This window comes from Aquarana catesbeiana, linkage group LG08, assembly GCF_042186555.1.
Source record: "Aquarana catesbeiana isolate 2022-GZ linkage group LG08, ASM4218655v1, whole genome shotgun sequence".
Taxonomy (NCBI): Eukaryota; Metazoa; Chordata; class Amphibia; order Anura; family Ranidae; genus Aquarana; species Aquarana catesbeiana.
The window spans coordinates 26,321,863-26,337,757 of NC_133331.1; the positions used below are offsets into that span (position 1 = coordinate 26,321,863).

General features: G+C 45.0%; 1 protein-coding gene across 4 annotated transcripts in view; it reads left to right on the top strand.

Annotated features, from left to right (window-relative positions):
- The window catches only part of LOC141105644 (alpha-2-macroglobulin-like), a 317,621-nt gene that overhangs the window by 54,891 nt on the left and 246,835 nt on the right, over positions 1-15,895 (top strand). For all 4 annotated transcript variants that reach the window (XM_073595620.1, XM_073595618.1, XM_073595617.1 and 1 more), the window contains exons 3-8: positions 983-1,142; positions 1,933-1,985; positions 8,620-8,640; positions 9,884-10,037; positions 11,677-11,761; positions 11,909-12,032. In XM_073595620.1, coding sequence (XP_073451721.1) covers positions 983-1,142; positions 1,933-1,985; positions 8,620-8,640; positions 9,884-10,037; positions 11,677-11,761; positions 11,909-12,032 — 597 coding nt within the window. The remainder of the gene's footprint in view (positions 1-982; positions 1,143-1,932; positions 1,986-8,619; positions 8,641-9,883; positions 10,038-11,676; positions 11,762-11,908; positions 12,033-15,895) is intronic.

Sequence of the window (15,895 nt, forward strand, 5' to 3'; positions counted from 1 at the left end):
TGCCACTCACCGCCGGATGGCACCGCCGTGGGGCGTGCAGCGGCCCTTCACCCGCCGATCGCGGCACCCGAGGCTGGGGATTGCGGAGGCCTCGTAGGCCTCAAGATGGCGGATCCCCTCCGGAGTGAAGAACCGGCCGAGGGCCTCTGAGGCAGCGTGGATATCCCCTCTCGTCTGCTCCGGGTCACCCCCCGCCTCCCAGCGGCGATAGCCACAATGGATGGTTTGTTGCGGCCCTTCTACGGCCGATCACGGCACCCGAGACCGGGGATCGCGAGGCCGCACAGGCCGCAAGATGGCGGATTGCCTCTGTGATGCGGAGCCGGCCGAGGGCCTACAGCAGCTTCATCTGGCGGTCTGCGCCTTAAATACTCCCCGGCTCTGCCGCTTGTAGTGGAGTACAGCAATAGTGGGTCAGTTTTTAGGGAAATCTCGCAGGTTTGAGGCAGGATTCCTGTGGATACAGTAAGGGCCGGCGGAGCTCCTTTGGATTACTTATCCGGCAGCGGTGCCCGCGGAGCTGAACGCCGCTATCATCAAGCTCCAGCTTTCCTCACTTCTGTGCCCGGTCACAGCCACATCCCCATGGGGCATTTAAATAGGTTGTTAGTCCACTAAATAGCGGATTTGTAGGCCTGCTGTATGCGGAGCTCTGTCTCATCCGTCCTATCTGGTCGCCATCTTGACCACGCCCCCCTGGGGATTTTCTTTATCTACAATCTTTGAATTATGTGGTTTGAGCTGCACAACCTGAGAGGTGTCCATGATGTTTTATTAGTACGCATGTTTGTATGATGATTTTAATGTGTCAATTTCCCTTAGTTTTTTCTAAAATAAATAAATATTTTGATAATTTGATACACAGCGGGTTGTGGCAATTTTTTTTGTTTACTAATGATGATGATTGAGCCTAATCAGGTTTTTATTTTTAAGGACACGTCCTAGAGAACAACTCTAACCTATTTTTTTTTTTCTTGCTAAGGTTATCAAGTTTGTAGAGCCAGACGTGGTCGCCACATTGAAAATCTCCATAGAGAATGCAGGGGAAACCGTAGTGAAGAGCAGTAAAGTTCTGGTGAAGAAGACAAGATCCAGGCTTCTAGTTCAGACAGACAAAGCTGTGTACAAACCAGGACAAACTGGTAACTGTTCCATCAAAATTTGCAGGCATGTTCTATTCCAGGAAATAAGTAAAACAGTTAGATGCATGTGCCATGTACAAGAAAGTCCACACCAGGGGCAATGGTAGACCCAAAAGCCCAGGGTACATGCAATACACAGAGCAAGGCCATGAAAATGGCTTGAAAATCCTTATTTTTTTTTTCCAAAGAGTATTAAAAACAATACCACTTTTATTCTTTTTTGCTGTTATGGATGTAAATCAAAGGTAGTACAGAACACTTTTCAGCTTGTAGGCAGGTGCAGTCTATTAGGTGTTGGCTCAATACATAGGTGTGAAGACAACCCCCAGATTTGGTTCATTACAGTTTTACATACCTTTGTTTTTCACCTTTTTGCAAATCCTTTGAGGAGAGAGCTGGGCGTGTGGCCAAGCAGTGCAGTATGTGTGTCTATGGACGCACATATCCTGCACGGAAGCACACCTACACGAGTGCCCCCATAGTACACCACCTGCTATGGGGGCACACACAGGAAGAAAGAGGGGACTGCCAAAGAATAGGTAAGGGACAACTCTGTGCAATATTGTTGCACAGAGCAGGTAAGTATATCCTCTTTTTTATTTAAAAAAATAAAATAAAATGTTGCCTTTAGAATCACTTTAAGTCTCCTACAAAGTCCAAATGTATTTCATTGGACCAGAAATCCCATGGCTTAGATGATGAAAACCCTGAACTTAAACCCTGGAAAGACTTTTTAAATAATTAGGATAGATGCCATCAAATTATAATATTTTATATTTGTCTTTTACAGTAAACTTCAGAATTCTATCCATTAATGAAGATCTTCAACCCAAAAATACTGTGGTAAGTAAATGTCTCTGGAAGAAATGTGTGGACTTCACTAACCATTATTTTTATCTAAAAAAACATCATATCATGGGACAAAAGACATTTCAGAAAATCTTTAACTAGCCTAGCAGAAGCACCGTCCCTGTCTGCAGTGTGGTATAACCGGTGTGGATGATAGATCTCTGCCAGGAACAGAGGGATAAAAAAATTTTGATCCTGGGGGCGTGGCCTGCAGTGGACTGTAATGGAGGCTTGAAGCCAGAGCTTGTTCCGCTGAAAGGATTCGGAGCAACTACGAGCGACAATCCGACCTCCGATATGGTCACACGGAGGGGAAAAGACAGCAGGAACGTCCCAGGCATGTCTAGAAGGCAGAACAAGCCGCCAGCACCTCACCGCCTCACGGACTATTATCTCCATGCAGCCATAAACGAGGACCAAGATGGCGCTGGCGCCAAGAAAACTACCTCAGAGGCATCCCGCTCTGCACACACTGAGGCACAGCGAGCAGTTTCCCCGCAGGAGGATCACCCAGCCACCTGAGTATCACAACAGGGAGGAGATGGATCCATCGCCAGATGTCTCATCCTCACAGCACAGCGCAGATAGAGGTAAGAGACTGGCATCTTCCCCAGCCATCTCCCCCAGCAAAGATCCACAGTACAAGAAGCATCAGTGGGCTGACAGAGACATTGACACAGCACACACCCCAGCTCTAGCAGCCATCCCTGCATCAGACAACCCTGTGACAGAATCTATGCTCAAATCCATGCTCCTCACACTACAAAGAGATCTGCACAGGGAATTACAACTTTCTGTCTCTCAGATGCATGACAGGGTAGACTGCCTTGAGGGGAGAACAAATGTTCTTGAGGAAAACATGCATGATCATGTCAGAGCACATAATGAATTATTGGATGCACATGACCATCATGCGTCTGAAATACACCAAATAAAACTGAAATTAGCGGATTTAGAAGACCGTTCCAGGAGGAACAATATAAAATTCAGAGGTGTCCCCGAATCTGTTAAACCAAATAAAATTACTCCTTATCTGCAGCAACTGTTCTCACGACTGCTACCCCGCTTAAACGCATGAGACATCACAATTGGCAGGGCGCACAGAATCGCCAAACCAGCACACCTCCCCCTTAACATCCCAAGGGACATTCTAGCGAGAGTACACTACTTCCACGTTAAGGAACAAGTACTACAAATGGCCAAGTCCACTAAACCGCTACTAGCACCGTACACAAATGTACTCCTGTTTAGCGACCTCTCCAAAGCCACTATGGAGATGAGAGCATTCACCCCTATAACCTCGCTCATACAGGAAAAAAAAATCACATATAAGTGGGGTTTTCCGACCATGCTCCTGGTAACGTACCAGTAACAAATAATTCCCATCCTTACTCCCAAAGATGGGTACAAAAAATTGACCAATTGGGGATTTCTTCCTCTTTCTGTCACTGAGACTGGGAACAGGGGCTCCCGTTCGCACCCTCCGCCATCCCGGAACCGGCTTCATGAGCACGGCGATACCTTCAACAACATGAAGGCCTTGGGTCCTCCGAATTAAAAGGATCCCATCTGGGCACAGTCATAGGATCAAATCCACTCCCTCAGGTTATAGTGTGCCACGCACACTGATACTGTTGCTATAGTTGTTAATTTTATCTTTTTCGTTTTATTTTTTACCAACTATTTGTTTTTCCTATTGATTGATATACCTGCTACCACACTGTAACACCTCTGACGGTCTCATATAGCTCCTAAAGGTATATCCGGTAAAGTTCTGCAGATAGCAGTTATACTTTGTGTACTTGCAGATTCAGATATTTCCCTCATACATAGTTGGGAAGGGTACAGTGTAGGTGGGGTCTCGCTCCCTCCGGCACTATCCCAGAGCACACTTCACTACCATGGCCGTCAAAATTACCTCACTAAATGTCAAAGGCCTGAATTCCCCCTTTAAATGAAACTTCCTTTGGAAGGAGGCGCTATTCCATTGCGCTGATATCTTTTGCGCACAAGAAACGCATTTCGCCAAAGACAACCCCCCAAAATGCACGCACAAACAATACCCACTTTTTTTTTGCCAGTGCCCCCACCAAAAAAGAGGGGTAATGATCGCAATTAGCTCTTCAGTCTCCTTTCAGTTACACCACTGTGAGGATGATGAAGACGGTAGGTACCTGATTCTCTCCGCAACTGTTGAGAACCAACGCCTCACCCTAGTGAATCTCTACGCACCTAACACTGGCCAAAAGAAATTCTACAATACCCTCATCTCCAAAATGGCTCCATATCGATCTGACCCAGTGGTACTGTGTGGGGACTTCAATGAAATCGTTGACAACTCCCTAGACACGATCAGCCTAACTAAACGTAGGCCCTCTGCCTTGTCCTCTCTTCTGCACAATGAAGACCTCTATGACCCCTGGAGATGTACACACGATGTGGAGCGAGACTACACCTTTTACTCCAATCCCCAGCAGTCTTACTCTTGGATCGACATGTTTCTAACAGATACATTTCTCCTTCAATTGATCACTGAAGCACGCATAGGCACAATCACATGGTCTGACCACGTGCCAATATCCATCACATTATTCAATTGCAGAAAATCTACACAACACAATATTTGGAGACTAAACACATCCCTGCTCACCAACCCAGCATTTGAAGGAGAGATTTGATCTGAGATTGAGACCTGTTTTGATAACAACATGCATTCTGTTAATGACCAATCTGTTATTTGGCATGCGCATAAAGCTTTCTCACATGGCCTCTTTATAAAATTCAGAGATCAAGCTAAAAAACAACATGCAGCCGCCACTGAAAAATTATTACAACAAATTAGAGAGCTAGAACATGCCAATAAACGAACACCATCCAACAAACTATCCCTAGACCTTAAAAATATAAGTTATCAACTCAGTGAACACCTTCACAAAAAATTTGACTAATATATAAAATGCCTTAGGCTCCAATATTATTCCTTGGCCAACAAATCGGGTGCGTTCTTAGCCAAACAAATGAAAAAACATTGTGCCACTAACAAGATACAGTTCCTTGATTAATTCCCAAGGTAAACGGTTAACTAATCCTTTAGATATAGCGAATGAGTTCAGTGCATTTTACGCCAAACTCTACAATCTTAATGACTCAGAACAAGCACCCAGTCCTAAAATTGAAGACATAGATGCGTTTCTCTCATCTATTCACCTCCCCTCTATATCCGCCGCACAACTAGAATCCATTTCTACGCCCTTCTCTCCTGTGGAAATTCTGGTATGGATTTTTGGGGGGACCCCACGCCGTCTTTTTTTTAATTCTGGCACGGGGTTCCCCTTAAAATCCATACCAGACCTGAAGGGTCTGGTATGGAATTTAGGGGGACCCCCACGTCATTTTTTTTTTACATTTTGGCCGGGGTTCCCCTTAATATCCATACCAGACCTGAAGGGCCTGGTATGGAATTTAAGGGGACCCCCACGTCAGTTTTTTTTACAAATTTTGGTTCGGCGTTCCCCTGTGGGGAATTCCCATGCCGTTTTTATCAATGAACTTTTATGTGTATTGTCGGACCGGCAATACAATAGCCGCGAGTAGTTTTAAATGACTTTTTTCCTTTGAAATGTCATTTTGCTGTCAGACTGTTCTAAACATGGGAAATACGCGCCCCTTTACAGGCATACTATAGACACCCCCCAGCTACGAAATTTAAAGGGATATTACACTTTTATTGTTTGACTTTAAGCATTATTAAAATCACTGCTCCTGAAAAAACGGCCGTTTTTAAAACTTTTTTTGCATTGATCCATGTCCCCTGGGGCAGGACCCAGGTCCCCAAACACTTTTAATGACAATAACTTGCATATAAGCCTTTAAAATTAGCACTTTTGATTTCTCCCATAGACTTTTAAAGGGTGTTCCGCGGCATTCGAATTTGCCGCGAACATCCCAAATCGTTCACTGTTCGTCGAACTTGCGAACAGCCGATGTTCAAGTCAAACATGAGTTCGACTCGAACTCGAAGCTCATCCCTACTAAACATCATATATCGAAGGAAACAACTTTCACATGGTCCAAAAGCTCATCACTCCCGTACGTAGGGATCCACCTAACATTCCCGAGCAAGTCACTGATCACAGTGAACTATGCCGAACTACGAGAGAAGCTTCTGTGCATTTCCAGAGATATGAGAAATTTCACTGTCTCCTGGGCTGGTAGAATAGCTCAAGTCAAAATGTATCTACTGCCCCATATTTTGTACTTTGTTTCGTACCCTCCCTTTACCTTTGCTACCCAAACAAATAGGGCAATTACAAGGGCTAATCAATGCTCGTATTTGGCAATGGAAACAACCCAGACTCAAAAAGAACATTCTTTTATCCCCTGTACAAAATGGAGGGATGGGAGCCCCCAACGTCCAAGCATACTACAAAGCAGTGGTACTGGATCAATTACGAGAATGGTGGTTGTCTACCTCAAACAAAACGTGGACCCAAATTGAATCCGTGGCTCCGTGGCAAGCCCGAAACATGTTCTGATGGCTGCTATGCTCACTTTGAAACCACAACATCACTTTCTACAATCTGTAACTACAGTGCTACGAGTGTGGTTGGCCATTACACAGAGATCCAAAGGAATACCCAAATCTATCTTCTCCAAACTCCACTCCAAGCAATGGAATTGATTTCACCAGACTTACTCCTCAAAACCTGGACACAAAAAGGACTTACCAACCTGGGACAATTAATGTCCATGTCAGGGCCTCAGCCATTCTCTCAACTGCAACTATTCGACCTACCTACCACTACATTCTTTTTATACCTTCGACTTCGATCCATCCTCTCTCCTCTGGATATCATAGAAAACAACACTCCACTAGATGGCATTTCGAAATTCTATGACACCACTACTCCTGCAGTGAAGCGTATCCCGTGGATATATAAACTTTTGACGACGATCTCTACAGACCAAACCTCTTCGTCCATTACCTTCTGGTCCTCCTTCATGGACTCCCCACTACAGCCCCCACTATGGCACAAAGCCTTGACCCTTCCTCTTTGAGCATCGCACTGTATCTCCCACTCGGAATCAACACAAAAATTGTTCCATAAGTGGTACTTTACCCTGACCAGACTGGCTAAAATCTACCCATCTACTTTGTCTCAATGTTGGAGGAAATGCATGGGAAAGGGTACCCTGCAGCACATATGGTGGGAATGCCCTAACAGCTGAGGTTACTGGCAGGAAGTCTCTGCCCTCATCTCAACGGTCTGCAAAGTCCCTTTACCAGTAAACCCGCTAGACCTTCTTCTGGGTCTCAACATCCCATATTGGCCGGAAAGGGTCAGAAGTTTGGCAACTCACATTCTAATCACAGCTCATTTAGCACTAGCGAGAAAATGGAAATCACCGCAGCCTCCCTCCAGGTCAGATCTTATCATTCTGTTGAACAATCACTTCCAAATGTAGGCCTCCTTCGCCAAAGCTAACTTAACTACAGCAGCGTTTCTCTTCAACTGGGAACTCTGGATCACTGACCAAGAAGCACGGCACTACAACTAAGAGCAATGAGCCATGATTGGATAGAATCATCATCACAGTGTCCAATTATAGCTCTAACAGTACTCTGATTGGCAAAGCTTTCATTACTTCAGCCAATCAGGGCTTCCAATGCACTGTGAAGTGGCGCAGTGCATTGTGATCATTTGGCGGACCGAACAAACAGTTATATGCCCCGATAATTCTGGTGTTCGTCAAACAGGTGAACAGCCTGAACTCATGCTTGGGCCAAACTGTTCGCCCAACTCTAGATGATAGAAGTTCCTAGAACATTGTACAACTTCTACAGTACCTCTCACATGGATAACCGCTGACAACAATGATCTTTTTAGCAATCTGTATTGAGGAATTCTTCCCAAGGATCGCCAATGTAAGGAGCATTCTTACCAGTGACCATCACATTAAGGTACTGTGAGCTGTAGCAATAGCAATTATTAGAGGGGGCTCCTTGAGACCAGAATATTTTCTCCAGGATTCTTCCATGTTAAAAAGTTTGAGAAAGGCTGACTTGGATGGTTATCTCAATGTATCTTTTTGTATCAATCAGTTGGTGCTGTCACTGTAATTAGTGCGATGATGATGCCACTGCAGTTGAGCACCACCTACAGTGAAGACAGCAGACTGCACTTGCCTACTTGTAGGATGGTTGGTTTTCTGTTACTATACTGGACAGATGTTAGATGGCTGGTTTAGAGGTTATTAGTATTCAACAGATTTCTTTGATAAAAGAAAATGAAAGTGTATTTCATTAAGCATATTATTTTATTTATTAAAATATTGATTATATTGAATTATGCAATCCTTTATACTTTGCATGCTTGTTGTACATATGGGGCATGTTTAATATCAAGCAGCAAATGTCACATTCATCAAAAATTAACTACATGTGAATCAATCACCTTAATTTAAACACATGTACCAGGAAAATATACCTGCATTGAATATTTGGTGAATGTCACACTCAATGATTCATAAATAGACCCAGGTTTGTAGGTGATTTTCTGTCAAATAGGTGTAAATTAAATATAACCAAGGTGTGTTTCAATACCTGTCTGTTTTCTTTCTCTTTCAGTTTCCAGTTGTAGAACTACAGGTAAAATATTTAACCCAAATGCAAATAAACTTCATCTTGTATGTATGTTAAAATATAATAGTATATGTATGTAAACCTACTTCCTCCATGCTGCCTATAGTTATATTAACTATAGGCAGCATGGAGGAAGTAGGTTTAACCCAGTCTAAAACCCTATTTGCATGGAGTTTGTGTGTTTTCCCCATGTATGCACTAGTTTGCTCGAACAATCTGAAAATGTTGGTAGTTGGTATGATGGTGGTCATTGCATGTAAACACATGAACACACATTAATGCATGTTTGCTCTTGTTGATGTTCATTTACAAGTGTTGACTTATGTTACAACACACACTGACATCTGTTTCTGTTTCAGGTAAATACATGTGTGCTAAAAACATGTGTGAATCCAGCACCTGTCTACAGATTTCATTTAGTATGGTCAGGGCTTTTTTTCAGCTGGAACTGGGAGTGGAACTCAGTTCCACCACCTTTGGCTCAGACTTTCTGCTTCCTGCTCACCACTGTCACTTGTAAACATAGGTCCAGCTTCTGTGTTAACAAGTGACAGCTCATCTCCCAATGATCTGTTCCCCTGAATGGCTCAGTGCAGGATGGGGACAACAGAGATGCAGGTGGCCAGGGTGCAGTGCGGATGCGAACACCCCTACTGGATGCTCTCCCTGCAAGTAAGAGGTGGAGCCACCTACAGTGTGCGAGAGGTACTAGAGCCAGCTGGGTGCTTCAGCTTCAGCCTAATACGGCAACAAAATGAAGACATGTGGAAGATGGTGGCATTTTGTAAGGAGGGGAGAAGATGGGGGCAGTGGAGGGGGGTTGCATGCAGAGGTCAGAGCTGAATAGGAATGAAAGCGAGATGAATGCTGAACTCTGCACTCAACGCAGTGCACCCCGGAACTGTACACTATGTAGATAGCGCACCCCCAACTCTGCACTCTGTGTGTAACCCCCCCAACTCTGTACTTGGTATCCTCCCCCCTGTTGGTGAAGTTTGACCACACCCACTGATGTGACACACCCATGTGATGCGGTGTGGAGGGTGCGTGTGTGTGTGGGGGGGTGGTTGGAAAGTCATGGTTGAGTTGCTGGACCTATTTGCTGAGAAAAAAAGCCCTGGGTATGGTTAATGTTATATAACCAACCTAATACAACCATCCATGTTATATAATCAACCTAATTCATATTTAGTGACCCTTTATACATAGTTAGAAAGTCCTGTTAATCTAGCCTATGTCCTCTTTTAAGGATTCAGGAAAGAACAGGATTGGTCAGTGGCTGAATGTGAGCGTCAGTCAGGGATTGGCTGAACTTTCCCTTCCTCTCTCCTCTGAGCCTCCACTGGGGGAATACTCCATTCGGGTGAAGGACACAGTCCATACCTTCACCGTGGAAGAATATGGTGAGAAACTGTCCTTTTGTCCGCTGGTTGCAGTGCGTGTGCCAGTCTTTGTATTGTACTACTGTGATATGGAGGATGTTCAGCTCAATGGTAGATGCATTTCTTAGTCAGTCTGAACCGTATTTTTTTGTTTTTCTAAATTCCAGCTCTCCTATGTACCAGTATAGCATTAATGTACTTCTTTTGCAAAAAATAAAAAACAGCTTTCCATTTATTCTACAGATGCTTACCTAACTGTCCTCATGGCTTTTTAAAAACACTTTCCATTACTTCTGCCTTACTTCCTGGACAAACTATAGGTCATGACACAGGAAGGAGTTGAACAGCTGAGGGCAGATGATGCAGGGTGTGCGCTAATGAGATCAGCGCACACGCTGCATCATCTACCCTCAGCTGTTGGGACTGACTGGATGAGGAGACAGTTTGCTGTTCCTAATCACTAGGAACAGCAGATCTCTCTCTCCACCCCTGTCAGAATGGAGATCTGTCTATTTACATTGACAGATCCCTGTTCTGGCTCTCTTTCCCGTAATCGCTGGTGACCGGCAGACCTTGTGGTTGCCGACCACTCGCATCGGGTCCACCGCTGTGCATGCACGCATGCCTGCTATGGCAATGGCTATGAGCCGACGTACAGCTATGGCAATTCGCGAGAAAGAGCTGACCTGCTGCAGTATAATGACGATGGCTGGTCGGCAAGGGGTTAAACTTTATTTGTTAAACTTTATTTGTTTATTTATAAAACTGATTTTTATGTGGCCTGTGAATATTTGTAAAGTATAACAAGTGTTTGGCGCAAAGGTTAAAAGCAATAATCCACATAAATGACAATATTATGCATATAAATAATGAACTGGAACAAGGGATAAGAAAAGATAATAATAGTCCATGATGAAGTGAATAAAGTCGCTGATGAGGTATAAAGCCCACATTCACAGCAGCCTTCCAATGGGTATGGAAAACATATTCCCAAAAAGCACTGTAAGAAACAAAGAAAGGAGGCGCCTCTGGGTGCAGACTTAAAAAAATTTTAATAAAAAGTGTAGCAGCAGAGATTGCACTCACATTTGTGTTGAGTTAAAAAGGCATATGAGAGTCCCAGATGTAACTGGAGGGGTCCGCGAGGTCGATCATCCCTGCCATGGATGTGTAATCAGACTGGTCTTTCAGATGCACTGTGTCCACCAGCTGGCAATGATGGAGGAGTACCAGAATGAGGCTTGGAAGGCAAACAGCAATCCAGGCGAGGGGCGATGACATTACACACATGTGATGCGTTTCCTGAGTCAGCAAGCCGTGAATGGCATGACGGCTGCACTCCTGTGTCAAGCTGCCAGCCGGTGGACACAGTGCATCTGAAAGACCAGTCTGATTACACATCCATGGCAGGGATGATTGACCTCACGGACCCCTCCAGTTACATCTGGGACTCTCATATGCCTTTTTAACTCGTCACAAATGTGAGTGCAATCTCTGTTGCTGCTCTTTTTATTAAAATTGTTTTTAAGTCTGCACCCAGAGGCCCCTCCTTTCTTTGTTTCTTACCATATTTGTAAAATATACAATGTGTCCCTTGTATTAAAAAGTTTAAGACCTCTGGTCTACACCATCCTTGATTTCTAATAATATATCTCTACAGTTCTTCCAAAGTTTGAAGTTTCCCTTCAGTTCCCCAAGGTTGTTATGTTTGACAGTAATGAGTTCCCACTTCGTGTATGTGGAAGGTGAGTCTGAATATCAATCTATACAATCCTGTAAAATGACTAGAAGAAAGGAAATGTGACGTTTCGCACAAATCTTCCAAATAATCCTTAATGAATAATAACACTTTCTATATGTTACAAATATTAGAAGTATATTATGTCTTTTAGATATACCTATGGGAAGCCAGTTCAAGGAAGCTATACAGTCACTGTGTGTCACAAGAATTCCAGATATTTGTGGAGAGGACACTTTGATAGCACAGTCGATATCTGTACTAATTTCATTGGAACGGTAAATGCAACAGAATGGCAATTAAATAATGAAAAGATAATGAATACCAACATGAGAAGCCAACTAGTCTAATATAGGTACCCCCAAGATTTTAAAGGGAGCCAGTAAGTCAGAATATCTGTTTAAGAAGCCTCAGATGGAAGCTGTCAATCTCTGATGCCGAAGACCATAGGCGTGCGCAACCTATTGCATTAGGGTGTGCACCCGAAAGCTCAAGCACACATAAGTGTGTGTGTATATATATATATATTCAAAAGTATTGTGACACCTGCCTTTACACACACATGAACTTTAATGACATCCCAGTCTTATGCCCCGCACACACGGTCGGATTTTGCGATGGAAAATGTCCGATCGGAGCGTGTTGTCGGAAATTCTGACCATGTGTGGGCTCCATCGGACATTTTCCATCCGATTTTCCGACATACAAAGTTTGAGAGCAGGATAAAAAATTTTCCGACAACAAAATCCGTTGTCGGAAATTCCGATCGTGTGTACACAAATCCGACGGACAAAGTGCCACGCATGCTCAAAATAAATAAAGAGATGAAAGCTATTGGCCACTGCCCCGTTTATAGTCCCAACGTACGTGTTTTACGTCACCGCGTTCAGAATGATCGGATTTTCCGACAAATTTGTGTGACCGTGTGTATGCAGGACAAGTTTGAGCCAACATCCGTCGGAAAAAATCCTAGGATTTTGTTGTCGGAATGTTCATGTGTACGTGGCATTAGTCCGTAGGGTTCAACCCGTAGGGTTCCACCCTTTGCAGCTATAAAAGCTTCAACTCTTCTTGGAAGGCTGTCCACAAGGTTTAGGAGAGTGTCTATGGGAATATTTGACCATTCTTCCAGAAGGGCATTCGTGAGGTCAGGAGCTGATGTTGGACAAGAAGGCCTGGCTCACAGTCTCCACTCGAATTTATCCCAAAGGTGTTCTATCGAGTTGAGGTCAGGACTCTGTGCAGATCAGTCAAGTTCCTCCACCCCAAACTCGTTCATTCATGTCTTTATGGACCTCGCTTTGTGCACTGGTCCAAATCATTTGGTGGAGGGGGAGATTATGGTGTGGTGGGATTTGGGATTATGGTGTGGGGTTGTTTTTCAGGGGTTGGGCTTGGCCCCTTAGTTCCAGTGAAGGGAACTCTTAAAGCGTCAGCATACCAAGACATTTTGGACAATTTTATGCTCTCAACTTTGTGAGAACAGTTTGGGGATGGCCCCTTCCTGTTCCAACATTACTGCACACCAGTGCACAAAGCAAGGTCCATAAAGACATGGACTTAGCAGGGGTGGTGGGAAATTAACTTCAAGTGCAATAATTCACATTATAACCATAACTAAAACATATACAATTAAGTGTAAGACTCTAAAAAAAAAAAAAAATTCCAAAGTGCTATAATGGTGTGAACCTCCCAACTAAAAAGTTGTTGCACTTGAAGGTAATTTGTATTGCAATTATCTGTAGAGGGGTTTCCACCATCCCTACTAAGACAGCACTGATGGGCACTGATAGGCAGCACTGATGGGCACTAATAGGCTGCACTGATGGGCACTGATATGCAGCACTGATAGGCAGTATTGGTTGGCACTGATTGACAGCATTGGTTGGCACTGATTTGCAGCGTTGATGGGTACTAATTGGTAGCACTGATGTGCACTGATAGGTGGCACTGATCGGCACTGATAGGTGGCACTGATGGGCGGCACTGATGGGCACTGATTGTCAACACTGATTGGCAATGATAGGCGGCACTGATGGGCACTGATATGCATCACTGATGGGCTCTGATCGGTAGCACTTATGGGCACTGATAGGCTCTGATTCGCAGCACTGATTGGCAATGATAGGCGGCACTGATGGACACTGATATGCATCACTGATGGGCTCTGATTGGCAGCACTGATGGACACTGATTGGCACTGATAGGCAGCACTGATTGAAAGCACTAATAGACATTGATGGGCACTGATAGACTGCACTAATAGGCAGCACTGATGGGCACTGACTGGCAGCACTGATGGGCACTGATAGGTGGCACTGATAGGCAGCATTCATGGGCACTGATTGTCAGCACTGATTGGCACTGATAGGCAGCACTGATGGGCACTGATATGCAGCACTGATAGGCAGTATTGGTTGGCACTGATTGACAGCATTGGTTGGCACTGATTTATAGCATTGGTTGGCACTGATAGGCAGCACTGACTGGCACTGGTTGGCACTGATAGGCAGCATTGGTTGGCACTGATTGACAGCATTGGTTGACACTGATTTACAGCATTGGTTGGCACTGATAGGCAGCACTGACTGGCACTGGTTGGCACTGATAGGCAGCATTGGTTGGCACTGATTGACAGCATTGGTTGACACTGATTTACAGCATTGGTTGGCACTGATAGGCAGCACTGACTGGCACTGGTTAGCACTGATAGGCAGCATTGGTTGGCACTGATAGGCAGCACTGGCATGGATAGGCAGTACTGGTTGGCACTGATAGGCAGCATTGGTTGGCACTGATTGACAGCATTGGTTGGCACTGATTTACAGCATTGGTTGGCACTGATAGGCAGCACTGACTGGCACTGGTTGGCACTGATAGGCAGCATTGGTTGGCACTGATAGGCAGCACTGTCACGGATAGGCAGTACTGGTTGGCACTGATAGGCAGAATTGGTTGGCACTGATAAGCAGCACTGGCACGGATAGGCAGTACTGGTTGGCACTGATAGGCAGCATTGGTTGGCACTGATAAGCAGCACAGGCACTAATAGGCAGCATTGGTTGGCACTGATAAGCAGCACTGGCCCTGATAGGCAGCACTGGTTTGCACTGATAGGCAGCACTGGTTTGCACTGGTTGGCACTGATAGGTAGAATTGGTTGGCACTGATAAGCAGCACTGGCAAGGATAGGCAGTACTGGTTGGCACTGATAGACAGCATTGGTTGGCACTGATAGGCAGCATTGGGTGGCACAAATAGGGGATAGGGGGAGTTTCACATTCAGGAGATTGTGAGAATTGCCAGAGCTGTTCAGTGTATGAAATTGTCAGATAATGACACTGCATGCAGGGAGAGACACCAGCTGTTAAAAGTCAGCAGTGATGTTGGTGGTGGGCGGGACTGAACAGTTACCAAACACCAGCCAATAGGATGGGTCTGGGCGGGCCGCTACATTTCTCTGGCTCCGCCCCCCTCTGAAGCAGCCCAATCATTGGCTGGTGTTGGCACTTGGTCTCGCCCACCCCTGACATTGCGGCGTTGTGATGACTTACAACTCAGCCGCGATGTCGGGGGTGGGCGGGACCAAGTGCTATAAACACTAGCCAATGTTTGAGCTGCTTCAGAGAGGGGGTGGAGCCACATAAATGTAGCGGCCCGCCCAGACCCCATCCCATTGGCTGGTGTTTGATGGCCGTTTGGTCTCACCCACCCCCGACATCACCCCAACATTTTCATAGCTGGTGTCTCTCCCTGCATGGAGTCATTATCTGACAGTTTCATACACTGAACAGCACTGGCAATTCTCATGATCTGCTGCTGCCTGTGAAACTGTTTCACAGGCAGCGCGGGCCACACACTCTCTTGGATGCAGCATTTTGGGGCAAATCTCTGGAGACAACATGGGGTGATTAGGGTGTGCCCCAGGCACACCCGGCCTACCCCGTGCACACGCCTATGCCAAAGTCACATACAGTGGGGACGGAAAGTATTCAGACCCCTTAAATTTTTCACTCTTTGTTATATTGCAGCCATTTGCTAAAATCATTTAAGTTCATTTTTCTCCTCATTAATGTACACACAGCATCCCATATTGACAGAAAAACACAGAATTGTTGACACTTTTGCAGATTTATTAAAA